At 40.8% G+C, this 20,092-nt stretch overlaps 1 protein-coding gene across 1 annotated transcript in view; it reads right to left on the reverse strand.

Moving 5' to 3' along the window:
• The window catches only part of KIF13A (kinesin family member 13A), a 193,794-nt gene that overhangs the window by 52,888 nt on the left and 120,814 nt on the right, over positions 1–20,092 (reverse strand). The window contains 7 exon segments of the mRNA XM_070244119.1: positions 372–506; positions 1,942–2,052; positions 4,588–4,800; positions 5,174–5,285; positions 14,823–14,935; positions 15,636–15,770; positions 18,023–18,110. Of these exon segments, the coding sequence (XP_070100220.1) occupies positions 372–506; positions 1,942–2,052; positions 4,588–4,800; positions 5,174–5,285; positions 14,823–14,935; positions 15,636–15,770; positions 18,023–18,110 (907 nt within the window).

Below are 20,092 nucleotides of genomic sequence, written 5' to 3' on the forward strand. Positions count from 1 at the left end.
TCTCCTTAAAATTACTCAGAAGCATGAGAGGGACTCTCCAGAGCTTCTCAGGCTCTTTGTGGCTGAATCCAGAGATTCTCAGAATCCTGGTCGCATAGCCAGGGATCACACGGACACCCTCAGTTGCCTCCTCGTGCCCCACAGATGCCTCCACTCACAGGAAGTCTGCCCCAACTGCACAGCCCTAGGATAACACAAAATAGCTAGTTTTCACTCTCGATGGTAACCAGACTGTACTATCAATACTCTTACTGCCCATGAGGGCTAAGCTGGATACAAAAAGCAAAATCATGGAGACAGGTACCCAGATTCACTTGGGAGTAGTCCATGAATGAATCAGGATTGCACTATCTATTTATATACTCTCTTACCTTTAAATAATAAACTAGAAGTTCGTTGAGAGCAGGGTCTGCATTCAGGTTGACTAAGTAGCACTTGTCATCTCCCACCTTGATACCAGATGTCTCCAGGGAAATGCCCATACTTTCAAGTTGCCGTTGCCTCTCCTGTGCACCCAAACACAAAAGCAGGGAACTCTATTTGTTGTTCTATTCATAAAATGTATCCATGGAAAGTTTAAGTCACTATTTCTGGGGACAATGCCAATGAAATGACACATTCTACTCAGCTCAACCAAGTTTACTGAGAGTCTAAAATCTGTGACATCGGGTGTCAGTGTTACAGGGGCACCAGGGTTAACCAGACGCATCTTGCCTTTAGGGGCTAACAGTCTAGTAGAGGGGGTAAGACCACCTAACTGTGGCACGGGAGAGGAACAACATGCTGCGGGGCTTCAAAGGAGGGAGAGCATGATGGGTTAAGGGACCAGGACAGACTTCAGGAAAAGAATACATTTGAGATGATTCTTCAAGCATAAGGAGAATTTCAACAGGAAGAAATGGGGGAGTTGCAAGATCAAGGCAGGGCGTTCTAGGGGAAGGGCATAGGAAAGCACAGTAGAGACTGTGGGCATATTGGATGATTTCAGGTGCCAAAAACTCCTAGTAAATGTGGGAAAGAAGTGAGAGATGGGGCTGGAAGAGCAGGTTGGGTCCCTGTTGCAGAGGGCCTTGAATTCATTCATTTATTCAAGAAATATTCATCTATTAGGTACTGATCTAGGGCTGGGAATACAACAGCAAACAAAACAAAGTTCCTTCTTTCATGAAAACTTATATTCTGTTGGGGAAAGACAGACCAACATAAAAACAGACAAGTAAAATATAGAATTTCCAATGATGCTAAGTGCTAGGAAGAAACATGAAGCAATCTAAGAGGGATAGGAAGTTACAGGGGATGCGCATGCGCGTGCATGTGTGTGAAAGATATCTACAAGAAACATATAAGCAGAAGGCAAAACTAGGTCCCAGTCATTGCTTTCAAACTACTTGATTGGGATGGTCCAATATTTATAAGTGGTCAACGGGATTAAAATGTTAATGAAATTTGTAGTGTAGAGATTCATAATTCACACACACACTCACAAATACATGCAGAATTAGCCCTTGATTTATATTTTATCTTATGTAAAGTTCATACAGCATTTTCTAACAAGCCCAAAGTATCAAATACATGGAAAAAACTATGATGTGCTGCTGTGTGTATGTTACAAATTCTCTGCCAATCAGGTAGCCACATGCTTTGCCAGATGATCTAAAATCACAAAACAGATTTTTATTCAAATATGAAAAGCAGGAAATATTAAAGATACTTCCTGTACCATGCCTGTTCAAATTCAATGCTCTCCAACACTTAGCAAATATATAGACCAAATTCTAGTTGTCAAAGGACACTAAGTTAGTGTCTAAAACTGATCTTTGCAGTCGCTAGTTGAGCAGAAAGAGGTTCCCAAAATACTTTTTGAGGATGACAAATGACTATACAAAAAAGACAGCAAATGAAAAAGAATCACAACATTTTAGGCCTAAATTATCAAGCTACCTGTGCAATTTCTTCTGTTTTCCTCAGCTTCTCTTCCCAAGTCACTGTTAGTTCTTTTATCAGCTTTTCAGACTCTTCCAGCTTCTCTTTCAGTTCAGGGGCCTTCATAGCCTTCAAAATGAAACCAGAGCTATCTGATTTTCTAATTTTTTTCACCACTGTAAACAAGACAATCACTTACTGTCCTTCTTAAGCAGTTATCAACAGTCTATTGGAAGCAATTAAGTTGCACACTGTCAGGATGGGTTTTAGACCTTTATTACTCAAATGAAATATAAGAATAAATGATGGCTACTATTTAAAGGAGAAAAAGAAATACTAGTGCCCTGAATTAAGTTGATACAAATCATTACAGAGTAATTTTATCCATCATACTTAAATTTCACATTTAAAGACCTAAAAGATGCTAAAGTTCATCCTCAAAATAGAAAAGCAGGAAAAAAGGTTACTTAAGCAGATTTCTTTTTCTTATCGAAAAATAAGATCTTATTGACAGAGACCAACGCACATTACCAAGAAACACATTCCAGTTATATTAACCTACCAGAAAAGTTGAAGATTCTTCTCATTTATTTTAAAATTTGAATCTGGGTCCTTTAAACTACTTTCCTTTTTATGGTAATAAACTTAGCTTATTTATCTCTTGGAAGCAGGATAGCTGGTTAAAAGAGCAGTAATTTCCCTCTGAGTGTGCTCAGTGAGGATAACTGAAGGGTCTAAATTCAGATATATGTAGCTTAAAAAATCTGGGGAGGCCTTTACTTGGCAATGATATGCTTGATATCCTATAGTAACATGAGCCTCTACAGAGTATAACCTTATGAACAAGAAAGATGGTAGAGGGGCTGGCCTGGTGGCGTGGTGGTGAAGTTCACGTGCTCTGCTTCAGTGGCCCAGGGTTCACTACACACACACTGCTCATCAAGCCATGTTGTGGTGGCATCCCACATAGAAGAACTAGAGGGACTTACAACTAGGATATACAACTATGTACTTGGGCTTTGGGAAGGAGAGGGAAAAAAAAAAAGGAGGAAGATTGGCAACAGATATTAGCTCAGGGCCAATCTTCCTCACCAAAAAAAAAAAAAAAAAAAAAAAAAGCATGCCTTAAAAAAAAAAGAAAGATGGTAGAGTTTGGATAAGAAGCTGGAGGGGTGATGATCTGGAAGTTAGCTGAGTATGCCTGAGTCTCACAGTGTTCACAGAGCCTGAGAGTGACAGTGCTGGGTACAGGAGACACACACGGAAATTCTAGATGAACCTGCCGTGGCCCTTCTTCTCTTTCCTTTGGCCATCTGCCTAGATTATATGTTCACAGTGGAAACGCAGATTCAGAGATGAGGAAAGAAAGAAATCATCACCTATAAACATATTCCAGAACTGTTAAGACTTTCCTTCTAGGATCATGACTCTCTTCAAAGTTTATTAGCATTTTATTTTTCAGGTGTTTTGCTGCCCTTCTTGGCATCAATAAAAAAACTATGCTTGATGCACTGAATAATGATTATAATGATGATAACAAAAATAGCAACATTTACTGACCACTTATGATGTGCAAGGCATTGTGCTAAGTGCTTTCCAGGATCAATGTTGTACTAGGGGTTAGGGATGAAAAAAATTAATAAAACACAGCTTCCTGAACTAAAGGATACCACAGCCCAGAAGAAGAGAAAGACATGTAAACAGTTGTAACGCAACTGCCATGATCATCAGTGGAGTATTCAGATCTCCGCCTTTGACTCCGACTCCGTTTTGTCTGTTCTAATCTCCTGTTGATTACTTATTACTTTTTGATGAGATAAGCTGATAGATAAAAAGTATTTAAACAGTGCCTGGTACACCACCAGTGCTCAACAGATAATGACTATTACCATTTCCACCCCCCCACCCCCACACTTAATATTCTCCCAACAAAAGCGGGGTCAGAAGAGAGTGGTATGAAGGAATGTGAACTTAGCCTTCAGTACACCCAAGTCCTGGCATGTGGAAGCACTTGACTTAATCTAAGGCACTTAACCTTCATCTCAGTCCCATTATGTATGTCCAGTGAGACAGTGCCCCACCCAGTAACCTGCATAAAGCAACAGCTACTTGGAAAAGGGTGTGATTACTAAAGTCTGAGTAAAGCCAAAGAAAGATGGTAACAATGCAAAATTCCTGATTTTATTTCCTGCCAGGGTCTGATATATATGAAAAAATAAAAAGAGAATTCTGAATTATTGCTAATGTTTAAATATCCTTGATCATGCCATCTTCCACGACGTAAAGAGGAGGCGACACACAACTAATTAACCTGAAAACTGCAAGGCTCTTTGGGAATATAGTCTGCAACGTTAATAAAAACAAGACACTTCATTCTTAGGATTTCACACTGGAAGAGATCTGTGCTCAAGGACCAATTGATTTACTGAAGCAAACCATTAGGCAGTAGCAGCAATTCTCTCTTAATTGTCTGCTTCCTCATCTTAAGTTCCTAGGACAGAAGTCTTGCATTACTCATGTTGTCTGCACAAAGCTTGGCAGATGCCAATCAACACAGAAATGTTCAACCACACCTAGAAGACCGAGGACTGCAAGCAAGCACGTCCTCACCACTCAGAGACCACAAGGGAACTTCCAAAACAGGGAGCACCAGGCTGATTTTACCTCAGCCTGCGAGAGCTGCTCTCGCAGTTTCTCTACTTCCTCCCGCAGTTCTCGGATGACTTTTGCATTGGGATCCTCATTCACGATGGCATGGTTAACGATCCTTTTGGCTCGATCGGCATATCGTAATGTGGAGAGGGTCTCTTCATAGTTGTCTGCTGCTGGGCTAATGGTGGCTATCATGGAGGTCTGGCTGTTGCCCCCCAAATTGTCCTGCAAAATATTTCAAATAGCATCTTAGGAAACGAGGCTCATTCTGCACGCAACACATATGAAGAAAGCAGTGTAGGTATGATATTCTCTGTGAAGAAAATGTGATGTGGAGGTGGGTTTGTATTTCGCAAATAATTCCATGACAAGATGAAATGTGGTCTCTCTATATTCACAACAATGAATAATACCTGTCGAACAGCATCTTAATGGGAAAAAAGAGAATAGAAACCAGTTTTCATTTTGTATTCCCAGGAATTAGAATAACAGTATGGTTAAGAGTTTGCTGTATATTCAGTTAGCTTTGCACATGCCTTTCAGGTGTCACCTCTGAAACAGCCAATCTTTAGCTGGAAACAGCAGAACAATGAATTACCTTAAGAAGCCAAGTGAGGACTGAATCTCGATAAGGCACAAATTTGTTTTTGCCCTTGCCAGCTGCCTGGTCAGCCAGTGATGAGATAACTAATCCCAAGGTGGTAAGTGATCTGCCAAGGGAAAAATTTAAAAATCAGCTTTATGGAATATTTTGTTTTCATAAAATAATAATCCTTCTAGGTAATAAGTATAAAATATGTAGAATAAGGCTCTACAGTTGATATAATCAAGACTACATTACTTTGTCAAGAAGCTGAGAGAAAGAAAAACAAAAACTCCATTAATTTAAAAGAATTTAGCATCCCTATAAGAATCTGTTCTCTTCAATCACAGCACCCGTGAAACATATATTTCAGAACCTAGAAACCTACATTTAAAAGATTACACTGGAGAATTTTAATTTACTCCAAATATTATGTTAAAAGTCTGAACCATTTATTTACTCTTTGGGTCTAATGTGGACCATTCAGCCTCTGACTTTGTTTCCCAGAATAACCAAGTAACTTGGAGACCCCTCTTCCATTACACATTACCTTGTAATCAGTAATCATTACCTTGTAATCATCCTGTTCATCAGCTTAAAGCTGGCAAGTTTATTTCAATGTAGAGTTATTACAGTTGTACAAAAACAAAGAACTACCCAAGCAGAGGACGGCATATGGCCACTGTTTCAACCCCTGCTACACGAAGCAGCACTGAAATCATCTGAGCGCTGGTTAGAAACCTACAATCTTGGAAGCCTCCCCAGGCCTACTGAATCAGAGCCAGTTAAAGGTACCTCCAGGTGATACACGGGCATACTAAATTTTGAGACGCCCTGGTTGAACGATATCCAAAATGGTAAACACTTTTAGTTGTCTAGACCCATGATTCTCAAAATGGGGTGCTGGGACCAGCAGCATCAGCATCACTTGGGACCTTGTTAGAAATGCACATTCTCAGGCCCCACCTCAGACTTACTTAATTAGACACTTACAGTGGGACCCAGCAATCTGTGATTTAACAAGCCATCCAGGTGATTCTGACACAGGCCAGAGTTTGAGAAGCACTGGCCTACGCTAATGAGCCTTCCCTGGTGGTTAATAGATGTTCTCTGCACCTGGCAAAAAGAGCGCCGTAGAAACAACAGATTTGTGGTATTGAGGGATGAAGCACATCCTCTTGTGTCAGTTAAGCCCTAATTGGTCTTCTAAAAGGAAATCAACTGGATCCCAATTTTAGCAGCCAGAAAAGAGCAGCCTCAAGAGATCTCACAGGATTGCAAAGAAAGTTACATGATACCACAAAGAGAACATGCTTTCTAAATAGTTTTAAAAAATCAAATGTTACTACTTAATATATGAAAACAAGGAAGGGCATAAATCAGCAAGGAACCAGAGGTTAGCAAGCGCAAGACTAGATAGCTTTCTAATGTTAGCAGATTTCCATTAAATGAGTTGAAAGGAAAGAAAGCATATTTCCCACAAAACAAAATTCCCCAACAATGAGTCACTGAAAAGTTATTGAAATACAAAGCAAATTGAAGAGGCAGAAAATGAATGAGAATTTTCAAAACAGCCATTACTACAAAGTGACATAAATATGTATTGTAATTGACAGATTTAAAAGTTAAACAAATCCAAGAGAAATGAAAACATATGTCCACACAAAAACCTGTACAAGAATTTTCATAGCAGCATATTCACAATAACTGAAATGTAGAATCAACCCAAATGTCCATCAAATGATGGAGGGAATGAATAAAATGTGGTACACCCCCACTGTAGAATATTAGTTGGCCAAAAAGAGTAATGAAGTTCTAATGCATGCTATAACATGGATGAACCTTGAAAAACTGTGCTAAGTGAAAGAAGCCAAACATGAAAGGCCACTGTCCAGGGCTGAATAGTGTCCCCCAAAATTCATGCTCACTAGAACCTCAGAATGTGACCTTATTTGGAAATAGGATCCCTGCAGATGTAACTAGTTAAGATGAGATCATATTGGCTTAGGGAGGGCTCTAACCAGTGACTCGTGTCCTTGTAAGAAGGCCACGTGAAGACACACAGGGAGAACACCATGTGAAGATGGAGACAGAGACTGGAGTGATGCATCTACAAGCCAAGGAATGCCAGCAACCACCAACAGCTAGGAGAGATGCATGGAATACATTTTCCCTTGAGTCCTAAAGAAAGAATAAACCCCAATGATTCCTTGATTCTGGACTTCTGACCTCCAGAACTGTAAGAAAATAAATTTCTGTTCTTTCAAGCAACCCAGTTTGTGGTAATCTGCCACCAAAACACTAGGAAAATAATATAGCACAGATTATTTGATTTCATTTATATGAAATATCCAGAATAGGCAAATCTATATATAGAGACAGAGGTAGTGGTTGCCTAGGGCAGAGGGTAGGGTAAATGGGAAATGACTTGGACACATGGTTTCTTTTGGGGGGTGATGAAAAAACGTTTTAAAATTAGATTGTGGTGATGGTTGCACAACTTTGAATATAATAAAGCTACTGAATTATACACTTTAAAATGGTAAACTACATAGCATGTGAATTATTTCTCAATACAGCTGTTTAAAAAAAATTCAGCAAGTTCCAGTCACTCCTCCCAAAGGTAACAATTTTAAGAAAGAAAATTGCATGCGATACGTAAGAAATAGAGGAAAGTAGGAGTTTGATATAAGGCACAAACACATTTCTGCTTTAATATAAAATATAGGGCATTTTTCACATTTTGCAACTATTGAAATAAAATTTTCAGGGGCCAGCCCTGTGGCCGAGTGGTCAAGTTCGCACACTCCACTTTGGCGGCCCGGGTTTTGCTGGTCTGGATTCTGGGCGTGGACACAGCACTGCTCGTCAGACCATGCTGAGGGGTGTCCCACATGGCACAACCAGAGGCACTCGCAACTAGAATATATAACTATATATTAGAGGGCTTTGGAGAGAAAAAAAAAAAGATTGGCAACAGTTGTTAGCTCAGGTGCCCATCTTTAAAAAAAAAAAATTTCAATTGGAAACAATTCTTTAAACGATCCTAGATTTTTGTTACCCAAATGAAGCAGAAATTCACAGAAACTATAAAGAGCTCAGTGACTCAAAAGTCAATATTAGCAACTATAAAGTTAACAGGGGTCCTTCATATGAAAACATGTTTTGGGGTTGTCATGGATTTTTCACTGAGACAAGATTTTACCCTGTCTTATGGCAACTACTTATATTTTCTAATTTGACAGTGCAAGGGGTAAAAAGGGTAAGTTTCTGGTCCTCTTAAACAATGACACATAAAATCAAATTAGTGCTTTGAGAGAAAATGGAAAAAGGTGACAGAGTGCTGTGACTGTTCACTGTTGGATGTGCACTCTGCGAGCCCAGTACAGCACGTGTCAGACTCAGCAGAGGGGTGGAGCTGGACGGAAATGGTTATACGACTCCAGTTTCTGTGTGTACTTTGCCCTATAACTTATTCAGTTAGAGAAGCTTATCATTAGCAGCAGCCACACCCTTTTACTTAATGCGCACACATTCAAAACAAGAACTTATCTAAACCTGTTAGGGTCCCCTTGGAACAAAAAGGAACGAATTGCAGGGTGACTGGGACTCCATGATAAGTGAGACATAACCAGGTCACCCAGAAGGACTCCATGCCATCCCTCCCTTCTAGGTTCCACTCAGAAGCAATGATCCAGGGGCTTCTAGATTCCTAAAAACTGTCTGAAAGTTCAACGTGTGAAAGTTGAACAATAATAGGATTACAAATGTCAATGAGAATTTTATGCCCAGGGAGCTTAACAATATCATAAAATCACTAATTATGGATCCTGCTGGCACTGTCTTCTCATGCTGGAGGCAAATGGGCAGCTCACAGGCATCCAGAACAGGGTGGGAGGGGTTTTGGGGAGGTTTTTTTGGCCAATTTTAGAGGCTGAAAAAGTTATTCCAGGAATCTTTCTAATTCTACCAAAGTGCTACTCCTTCCTCGAACCTACTGGAGGTAGAGATGGTGAGGAAGCTCCTACCACAAGCTCTTGGGCTGGGGTGGGGAGAAGGATGGGAGGGCTTGACTGGAGAGGAAGGAAGTTAGGCTAGGGGATAACATTTATAAACAGGTAGCCATGCTTTAAGATTGAAATTTTCAAAAATCAACCTATTTATAACAATGGAGAATTTGGATCAAAAAGAAAGAAAACTTGGGAGGATGAAAAACAAAATAAAAGCTGCTCCAATAAACACAATCAATGAGAAGAAGATAGGCATAATTCAACTTTTTTTTTTTTTTTTTTGCTTTTCTGCACCTTCCTCCAAACTACACAGCTTCCCTTGAAACCCTAACCACCAGATTCCTTCCCTTAGGAGTGGATATGATGTGATGTGAGTGATTTGTACTCTCTAGGATGGATTTCAAATATATTATTTTTCCTAATTTTCCAATGATCTTTTTCTAAGATCGTTAGTACTTATTAAACTTTATTAAGCTGTATATGTATTTGTCTACCTCTTTTTATATTGTGATCACCTTGAGGGCAGTGACCATTGTAGGCTATACACATTCTTCCATGCAATTACTGTGCCTGGACTGCAGAAAGCACTCAGTAAGTATCTGCCGAGTGAGACTGAGTCTAGAATACACTGAAGAACAGAACACAGACCTCTTTCTAAAAAGGACTAATTCAATAATGGTTTTAGTCCACTCTGTGGATGCTGGCCCAATATCTATTTTCCTCTTCTTATTTGCTAACAGAACCCTGGTTTTAGTAGGAAGCACGTGTCCGGCTAAAAACTCCATTTCCCAGAGTCCTCTGCAGCTCAGGGAAGTCATGAAACACAGAGATGAGATGTAGGGAGACAGGACGGGGAGGGGCTTCCAAGAAAGCTATTGTCCTCCTGACAGAAAAGGTACATATTCAGCTGACAGAAGCCAGTGGTCCTTTGCCTTCCTCCTTTCCCCTTCTTGTTTGGAACACAGATATGGACACAATGCCTGGAATGGTAGAGCCATCTTGAGGACATGGGGACAACACACACACACACACTAAGGTTAGTAGGGCTCTGTGCCTGACAGCTTTTCTGAGATGCTGTACCAGTCTCTGGACTTCTTGAGTGGGGACAATAAACACATCATTTGGTTGTCACTGTAGCTGGTTTCTGTTGCTTACAGCAGAATGCAACCCTTGGCTTTTAAAGAATCAGTTGAGAGATGATGAAGCTAGCGGACCTGAATTTAGTATGCTTCCCCAGTAAGTCCTCACTCTTAACAGTAAAGGAGAAATGCAAAGAATATATGAGGCAAAATATGAGGAAAGGGCAGTACCATCACATGACAGGAGAGGAAAAAACCTGTTCAGCCTACAGTACAGGCCTCATTTCCATTCACCACCCGTCTTCCAGTGGCTGATGCAAATCATTAAACTCAAATAATGTTCACCTAACGAGTATCATCCCCAGTCTTGTTTCCATTTCAGTTGCTGTGTTGTAATAAAAAAGTATATACTAACATTTCCCAAAATAGGTTCTTCTGAACATTTGTTCTGGAGATTAAACATATGTTATAACTAGAATTCTGTCATCAAATAAGTTCAGGGAATGATAAAGTTACATGGGATTCATTACTGCAGGACTTCTCAGAGCTTTGAGCACTGTGACCTGCCAAAGGAAGGTTTATAAGTAGGGTTTCTCAAAATTATTTGTCAGGGATGCCTTTCTTCCCAGAGCCACTTGAGGAACTAGTATTTCACAAAAATGCTTTGGGAAACACGGAGGTAAACAATGTCACATGCCCCCAAAGATATAGCTACTGCATCAAAAGGAACAGATTTTTGCCCTGTCCTCCGTGGGTCTCTCATGTTAGATGCAAAGACGTTTATTCAGGGTTTTTTCCACACATGTGGACCCTGCAATGTACAAGTGGTAAATTAACAAGGACCCCTGCCCACCCTTGAATAATGGACAGAAGCAGGCCATTTTTATTCTGCCTAGGTACAAGTGCATGTTTGGTTATTCAGGCAGTACCCATATTTAAGTGAGGTTTCTGAGAGGAAATGAACAAGAGTCACGGAAAGCACTTAAGGAGAAAAAAAGGGAGGATTGAGTCACATGAAACATTAGAAACATTAAGCTTATAAGTTATTATAACCTAAATTACACGACAGAATCCTAGGAGTAACATACATTAAGTCCCTAGAACAAGTGTTCAGTAGCACCCACTTATTTCAATTAGAAATGTTTAGTATATACTTTATTATTAACCACGGTAATTGAAATGGAAATGAGACTGCGAATGATACTCGTTAGATGAACACTGTTTGCATTTAACGATTGGCCACTGCTGAGAATAAAATGGAACTGCTTTCAATGACATTCCTAGGGGTAAGAGAGTGTTCCCTGATCTGAGTTCTCACAGAAGCTGAACCAGCCAGCCTCCAGCAGCAGAGAAGGGCTTCCTCATCCCACTCTCAGTAGACATGTGGAGCGGCAGACTGACTTTGCAGAGGTGTTCCCCCGTGAAGACGGTCTACAGACGACCTCTACCTCCAAGCCCTGACCAGGCCATGGCGGTGCAGCCACACAGTGCCTTAGCTCTCCAAATGGAGGAATAATGTGTGCTTTAAAGCTCTTAAGAGCTTAAGGAGAGATGAAGCCCCTAAATCCGCAGCCCATTAAGCAGGCACTAATGTCTGTGTGAAGTCCCTGACAGGTCTGCTTAAGAGGATTATTAATGTTCCATCAAAGGAAGCCCAAATAGGAGGCCGAGAGGAAGCTTATGAAACATGTCAGAGATTTCTTTAATTTTAGCACTCAACTGGGCACTGATTTTAAGGCTTAAAAAGCCATTTGTGGAACTATCAGGCAGCAGCGTCAACTTACTGTTTATTTTACCTTGTTAGTTCACACTTACATAGAGCTTCCTATGTGCTAGGCACTGTTCTAAGCACTTTACAAACAGTAACTAATTTAATCCCCATAACAGCTCTACCCATAGGGTTGTTTCCTCATCCACATTTTACAGCTGAGGAAACTGAGACACAGAAAGTTCACGCAGGTAGTTTCTGTAACTAAGAAACTCCAGTATCTCCTCTAGGAAGCCCTCCCTTGAAGCTCCCAGCTGTGCCGTCACTGTGTTCCCACCGCACCCTGTGTATAAGCTTCTATGTCACAATGTATTCATGCCACGCCTCCAAAGGTCTTCCTTCCCCACTGCACCTTGAACTTCCCAAGGCTAGGGTCTCATCTTACTCATCCCTCTGGTCTTCTGCCTAGTCAGCGTTCAACAACATATTTTCTAAGTGGATCAAAAAAAACGCAGGTCCATCTCTCTTATCTGAAATCCTTGGTACCACATGTGTCTCGAAATTCAGAATATTTTGGATTTTAGGAAGTTCAGTGCATACACTACTCATGACCTCCAGTGGACTCTGGGACAGCACCCCACAGTAATATATATAAACATTTCTACAGCTAAACTTATAAGAGGTCACACTAAATGAGAAAGTAAAGACTATAAATGTAGGTAAAGACTAGAGATAGCCTCATGAGAGTTCAAGGGAGGGTTTACCAACAAGTGAGCTGTGAAGAAAAAGAATAAAGCACTTGGGGGGCCGGCTCCGTGGCCGAGTGATTAAGTTTGCGCGCTCCGCTGCGGCGGCCCGGGGTTCAGATCCTGGGCGCGGACATGGCACTGCTCGTCAGGCCATGTTGAGGCAGCGTCCCACATCCCACAACTAGAAGGACTTGCAACTAAGATATACAACTATGTACAGGGGGGACTTGGGGAGATAAAGCAGGAAAAAAAAAGATTGGCAACACTTGTTAGCCCAGGAGCCAATCTTGAGAAGAAAGCACTTGGTTTACAGAGCGTTTGGATTTTGGAATCCCAGGTAAGGGGTCGTGGGCCTCTTATCTCTATGAAGGTCTCTAAGATAGTTGTGCAGACCTCTGGCACCGTCTTAGAGCTCTGTGATCTTAGACACATTATTTAACCGCTCTCTGCTTTGGTTTCCTCACCTGTCAAATGGGGATAATAGACCCATCTTACAGTGCCGATGTGAGGATCAGGTGACTTACTACATACAGAGCTTTCAGAATAGCGCCTGGCACATAGCAAGAGGTCAATAAAAGTTAGGGGTCCTTACACATCAAGGCCAGCCACTCTCTAAATTCCCACAAATTCACAGCACAGAATTTCCAGCATTTCCCACAAGCCCAGCCAGTGGGCCATGGGCTGGCACGGTTTAGCACCAGTAAACAAATCTGCAGGAGGGGTGAGAATCTTTTCTTTGGTACCTGCTCCCTCATATTCCCAATTTCTGCTCCCTCACCCTGGTTCTTGAGTGCATTTCGGAAGGCAGGAAAGCTGTAGTACCAGCCTGGGCTCCTACAATGCTTTGTCATGAATTATAGCAAAATCCTTTGTTGTGAGAGCGGGAGACAGGATGCCTGGAAGATTAACTCCTTAGAGCAGTGGCCTGTGCAGTGAGTGAGGCTGTGGCCATCTGATAGAGGGGACAATATTTTACTTCTAATTTTAAACTTTTGTATATTAAAATTATAATGTGCTAATATCATTTTAAAATGCAAGCTGCACCGTGTTCCTGAAGATATTACCTCTTGTCATCTTCTGTCCTAAACAGAATCCCAAGTTATTACGTCTCAACAGGAAAATATTACAAGTACAAACTAAACTACTTTCTGCTGAATTTGGAATAATGACAATTATGCTGTTTACACAGATTATAAAAATAATAGCTACAACCATTAATATTTATTCAGTCCATACTACGTGCCAGGCATTGTTCTAAGCACATTATGAGCATTTAATCCCAAACAGTTCTATGAAGTAGGTAATATTATTATCCTCATTTTACAGATGAGAAAAATGAAGCACAGAGAGGTGAAATCTCATGTCCATGACACATGTACAGCTAGTAAGTGGTGGAGGCAGGAGTAAGTCTGGGCCCTCTGGCTTGAGTGCACACTCTTAAATGCAAACCCTGCTCCTGCTCATGCTGGAAAGTGGAGAGACTTGCTTTTCCATATCAAGCACTCCTGGGGATACCACATTTCTGCAAAGAACAAGAAGCTCATTTGTCTGGGCCTTTGCTACACTCTCCACGTGAAATGCCTCCATCTCCTTTGCCTACCTGGCAAACTCCTACACATCCTGCACCACTCTGCTCTCTTTCAGCCTTCACTGCATCACTGGGCACATTATAGGCACTCAAGGCCGAGTGAGATTTCAGTATGGCACCTATTCAATAACTGTTCAATTTATTTGATGTATTGATGCTTAAACAGTATTAGCCTTACAAAAGGATTCAAAGCAGATTTTCTTTTCCGAGTAAGCTCCTCCAGTTAATTTAAGATATGATTTGATTTACAAACGTGTGATTTGTACTCACCTACCACACTATATGCTATGGTGCATGAAGTGTTTGTACAATGTTTGAGCAGGGCTGCACCACGTAGCTTGACTTAAATAAACCTCATGCATCTCAATAGGGGCAGGCTGTTGTTTTTCTTCAACCCAGTTGACTAAAGCTATGCAGACTCTGAACATCTGTGATCAGAACCATCTGACCCCTTATAACGCGACAAGTCCCCCCACACACACAAGAATGCAGGCTCCAGTGTAACTCTGGAATTGCACCAGCCACCTTACTTGTTAATGTTGCTGCCTTCTTTCAGTCGCTCTCCAGCAGCTCCTGTCTTAGACACTCTTTCACTACCCGCCAGGTCTACCAAGCTGACCTTACTGACTTTCTCTCCTGAGTTCTGGTTGTAGGAAACAAGAGAGAAACAACACACATGAATGCAAAAACCACACAGATAACCACATGTACATCAGCACTACAAGTGACAGTAACCTGAGTAGCAATCCCTCTACAACAAGGCAAACTTCTCGAGAAGATTTTAAACAACAACGAGAGTTATTTGGATTAGCAATTTCATCATCAAAATTTGAACTGGTGTGGCAAAGGAGCATTTTACTTTGCAGCTGGGAGGCAAGTACATGCGACTTTCCAGAACATAGTCAGAAAGCTGGAGATTTTATGTGTCTATGAGGAAATACTAAGACATGAGGATTCCTGCACATTCAGGTCAAATTCCTCTTCTTTTACAAAAGTGCTCTTTAGGTGAACTGTTGTGGTTTCCTCTTTAATGTCCCTTTCACGACTGTGAGGTAGACTCAGTTGTTTTTAGGAGAATTTCAGTACGAAAGGATACATATTAAAAGCTGTATGGTGACATCATCACACTCTTTAGGGAGTTGACACAAGAACACCAATTTTTAAAGAAAAGTTATACATAAAGGAAGACCTAATAAATTAAATAATTTAAGCAAAGTAGCTCATCTAGTAAGTAGAAGAGTGGGCATAAAATTCTCAGCAACTGAATCCAAGCATGAAACCCTCCGCCCATGCAGGTGTCTTGAGTTCTTTTACGCCCCTAAAGGTTCCACCCAATCCCTCACCCCAGACTGCAGGTCATAGAGCGTCTGTGTGATTATGATGTTGAACACGGCATGGGAGCGGCTACTTTCTTCATTCATGTTGGTTGCAGCTACCGTCCGAGACTTATTTCCCTCAGACATCAGTGACTCAATATCCTAGAGGCAAAGCATAAGGAAAGAATTACAAGCATAAAACACAAGAACACAGTCCTGCCCACCAGGGGTACGTATTCATTATGATCCCTCTGATGCCTTCGTCACCACCCCTCCATAAAAACCTCCCTGCCTCTCCTCCAGTGAGCTTGGTTTGAGCTTCCCTCAGTGCTTTCTAGTGTCTGAGATGTTTATTCCGTTCTCTCCATCCCACAATTGTCTTCTTTCTCTGTTAAGTCCCTGTTTTCGCCTTTGCAAGTTCCTAGGGCGGAAAAGAGCTGATATTTACTGAGCACTGCAGATCCTCAATAACGGCACTTACCTCTCCTGCCGTGCTTGACAACACTGCATAGCTATCTACTGCTTGCTTATCTGCCTTCCTCCTCCGACACCATGACTCTCTAAGAACATGGGATTTTCCTTATTCATCTTTGTACACCTGTCTTAGAACACCTGGAACCTATGGGCTCTTATACAACATTTGATGAAGGAAGCTTGTAATAGAAGTATTTCCCTGATTTCACACTCAAGGACACTGAAGTTCATGGAAGTGAAATAACTTTCCCCACATCGAGTAAGAGGCAGAGCTGGGACGCAAATCACAAGCTCCCTAGCTCTCAGTAATAAGTGACAGGATGAAATGGACACTGACCCCAACCACACTGCTCTACGAACCTGGCACTTTAGCAAATGTGCTGACTAAGCACCTTTATGCCAGAGAAGTCTCCATTCATTTCAGAATTTCCATGTGTCTAAAGTGACGACTGCACTCTATTTCTGATGTGAGCAATACTAAAAACGTCTTCCTTTAAACATCTAGAGAGTTACCTCATAGACTAATTTGAGTCCTACTGAGTCTGAGGTGATGACGGGACAGCCACAACACAGAGAGAGCCCAACTAAGTATAGGGATGGATTCACCCATTCTTTCATCAGCATTCTTCAGCAACAGACAGCAGTTTGTTTTATGAGATTTCCAAAGCAATGACAATAAAAATAAGGGCAAAGCATCGAGTCAGGACATAAGAAGGCATAAAAATCAAGGAGTAGGAAAAGGAAACAGGTCAGCCAATGGAGGAGCCGTTCAGAAAAATAAAACAACCAGAAGAGCAAAAAGTAATGGAAATTGGGGGCTAGGGGACCACCCTGGGGGAGCAGCAGTTAAGTTCACATGTTCCGCTTCAGTGGCCCAGGGTTTCCCGGTTCGGATCCCGGGTGCAGACCTATGCACTGCTTGTCAGACCATGCTGTGGTAGGTGTCCCACATGAAATAGAGGAAGATGGGCATGGATGTTAGCTCAGAGCCAGTCTTCCTCAGAAAAAAAGAGGATTGGTGGCAGATGTTAGCTCAGTGCTGATCTTCCTCAAAAAAAAAAAAAAAAAAAATTGGGGGCTGGCCCCTTGGCTGAGTGGTTAAGTTCATGTGTTCCAGCTCTGGGGTTCACTGGTTTAGATCCTGGGCACCAACACAGCACTGCTCGTCAAGCCATGCTGTGGCGTCATCCCACATACAAGAACTAGAACAACTTACAACTAGGATATACAACTATGTGCTGGGTCTTTGGGGAGGGAAAAAAAAGAGGAAGATCAGCAACAGATGTTAGCTCAGGGCCAATCCTCCTCACCAAAAACCAAAAAGCATACCTTAAAGAAAAAGTAATGGGAACTAAGGCAGGAAATCCTATCAAAGAGAAGGGGTTGAATTAACTACCAAATACTGTTCACATTTGTCCAGATTTGTCAACAAGGACATCACTGGCAACCCAAGGGAGAGTAGTTTCAACAGAGTGGTATTAGTGAAAATATTCAGCAACTGCAAAACCTCTCAGCCTCTCTGTACAGCCACACTGTAAAATTTTCACAATAAAGTAGGTTGCAAAGTGTGATTAAAAGCCCTTTCTTTCTGTTTGGGGGTGTTGATACTGGGTTTCTGAGATCATGAATGGTATCAATATGCTATAAAGTACTTGGATAAAAATATATTCAACAGTATTTACACATTTCAGTTTACTGCCAGTTTTTTAATGACTTTTTTTTTTTTTTTTTTTTTTGCTGAGGAAGATTCGCCCTATGCTAACATCTGTGCCAATCTTCCTCTATTTTGTATGTGGGTTGCCACCACCACGTGGCTATTGACAAGTGATGTAGGTCCACACCAAGGAACCAAACCTGGGTCGCTGAAGCAGAGTGTGCCAAACTTAACCATAGGCTATGGGGCCAGCCCTGTAATGACATTTTTTAAAAATGACACTTACCTCAAAGCTAGTGACAGCCAGTTGGGATAAACCATCTACATACGGTCCCAAAACTTTATGCTCGCGAACTTTCAGAGACTGTCTACTCCTTTGGGAGGAAGGAAAAAGAAATGAATGAATCAGACCAAACCTGGAAGCTTTTTTTCTTTTTCAGCACTCAGTAACTAATATTGCAATTTCAAAAGAATTTTTTTAATGATCAAAAATATTCTAAAAGCTACTTTATTTGGATTAGCAAAACAGCATTCCTTACGAGGAATGTCTTTTATACTCTGAATTCTATTTAAAGGAACTTACTATTTAAAAAATTCTATTTCTACTCCCAAACAAAACAGCCAGCACATAGAATACTAGGTTAGGCTAACTCACTTTAGTAGATGAACTTCACTTTCACATAGGAGGAAAAAAAAGAAAGAAAAAGCAGCAAAGAACATGCCAGAACTGAATTTAACCTTAAGGCTATTTTATAAATAGGCACATTCTCAGTAAATAATGTCTTAAAGTTTTGACCAAGTAGTGAACAATATTAGAGTGTTTTAATTTACTTTTTCAAGTCTGCATTGATTTATGCCACTTCTGGGCTGACAATTTTATACAGAAAGTGATATTACAGCACAGCAATTGTTTGTAGTCACTGACGTTCATCCTCTGTTTAGAACTGGCTGTGCTCGTGAAGATTTTAGGGCTCTTTTGAATTTCTAAATAGCAAACCTGGTTTGGAACCCATTTGAACAGCTCATCAATAGATAACTGAGATTAAAAGCAAAGCTACATATATTATGACCATACTGTGTATGTCACCTTTTTCATGGCATCAGATATTAATCACCTTTCAAATCAAGAGTCAATGCTTGGCATGGAAAAAAGGAGCTAAGAATCACTGGGTACTTCCCAAAGTCTCGGCATTGTTCCCTAAGAACTTTTAAGTTATTTGACTTAATCTTGCAATAACCCTAACAAAGTAGCCTATACTAACTTTAAGAATGAAGAATTCAGTGTGACAGTGAGCAATTCTGCTGGACCTAAACAGGGGCAGACCAAATGCACATCTTCCAGAGAGATGCTTTGATGCACAGGATCCAGAACTCAGCCCACTTCACTTGCATAACCAGAGATTCTTTAACGCTATTCATGAGCAAAAAACCTAAATCCAGCACAGTATCAAGTGCTGGAGATGGTGTCTAACATCTGGAATTCTTGTACACTGCTGGTGGGAGTGTAAAGTGGTACAACCACTTTGGAAAACAGTTTGGCAGTACCTAATAAAGTTGAAGAATCAGTATCTGGTGACCCACAATTCCACTCCTGATGTATTCCCTAGAAACTCCTGCATTTGTACCCCAGGAGAACCGTACAAAGAGGCTCAGAGCAGCACTGTAGTGCTAACAAGTGGAAACCGCACAAATGACAGGCGGTGGGATAAACAAATTATGGATTAATCATACAATGGAATACTAAAGAGCAGTAAAAATTAACGCATTACTTCATATAGCAGAACGGATGAGTCATTGAGGGGAAAAATAGCAAGCCACCCAAGGACAAATATACTATGATGTCACTGCACAAAGTTAAAAATTGTGCAAAATTACGTGTAAACTCTAAAGAGGAGGATAATGAGAAACACAAAATTCATAATAGTAGTTACTCTGGGGAGGGGTAGGGAATGGAATGGGATATTCCATTTATTAACCCAAATGCTGAGTAGGGCAGTCGTTGATTTTATTATTCTTTACATCTTACAGGTACTATAAATGGTCTTTCATATGCATTACATAGTTAACAACTTTAAATATAAACATTTCCTGTGATTTGGTCCCTTCCTTGCCACCCATAATTTTGATCTTATACCTTTGATTATATCCTTGATTATACAGCTGCTAAAAGCATTTCAAAATATTTTTTAATGACACGAGAAAGAGTTCATTATGTTACATAAAAAAATTCAGGATACTGAATTGTACTTAGAGAATGACCTCAACTCAGACACACAAACATACACACATCATAGACTTGAAACATAGGATCAAAATGCACTAAAGTACTAACAGTTTATTTTTGAGTGGTAGAATG

Source organism: Equus caballus, chromosome 20, assembly GCF_041296265.1.
Source record: "Equus caballus isolate H_3958 breed thoroughbred chromosome 20, TB-T2T, whole genome shotgun sequence".
In the NCBI taxonomy this organism is placed as follows: Eukaryota; Metazoa; Chordata; class Mammalia; order Perissodactyla; family Equidae; genus Equus; species Equus caballus.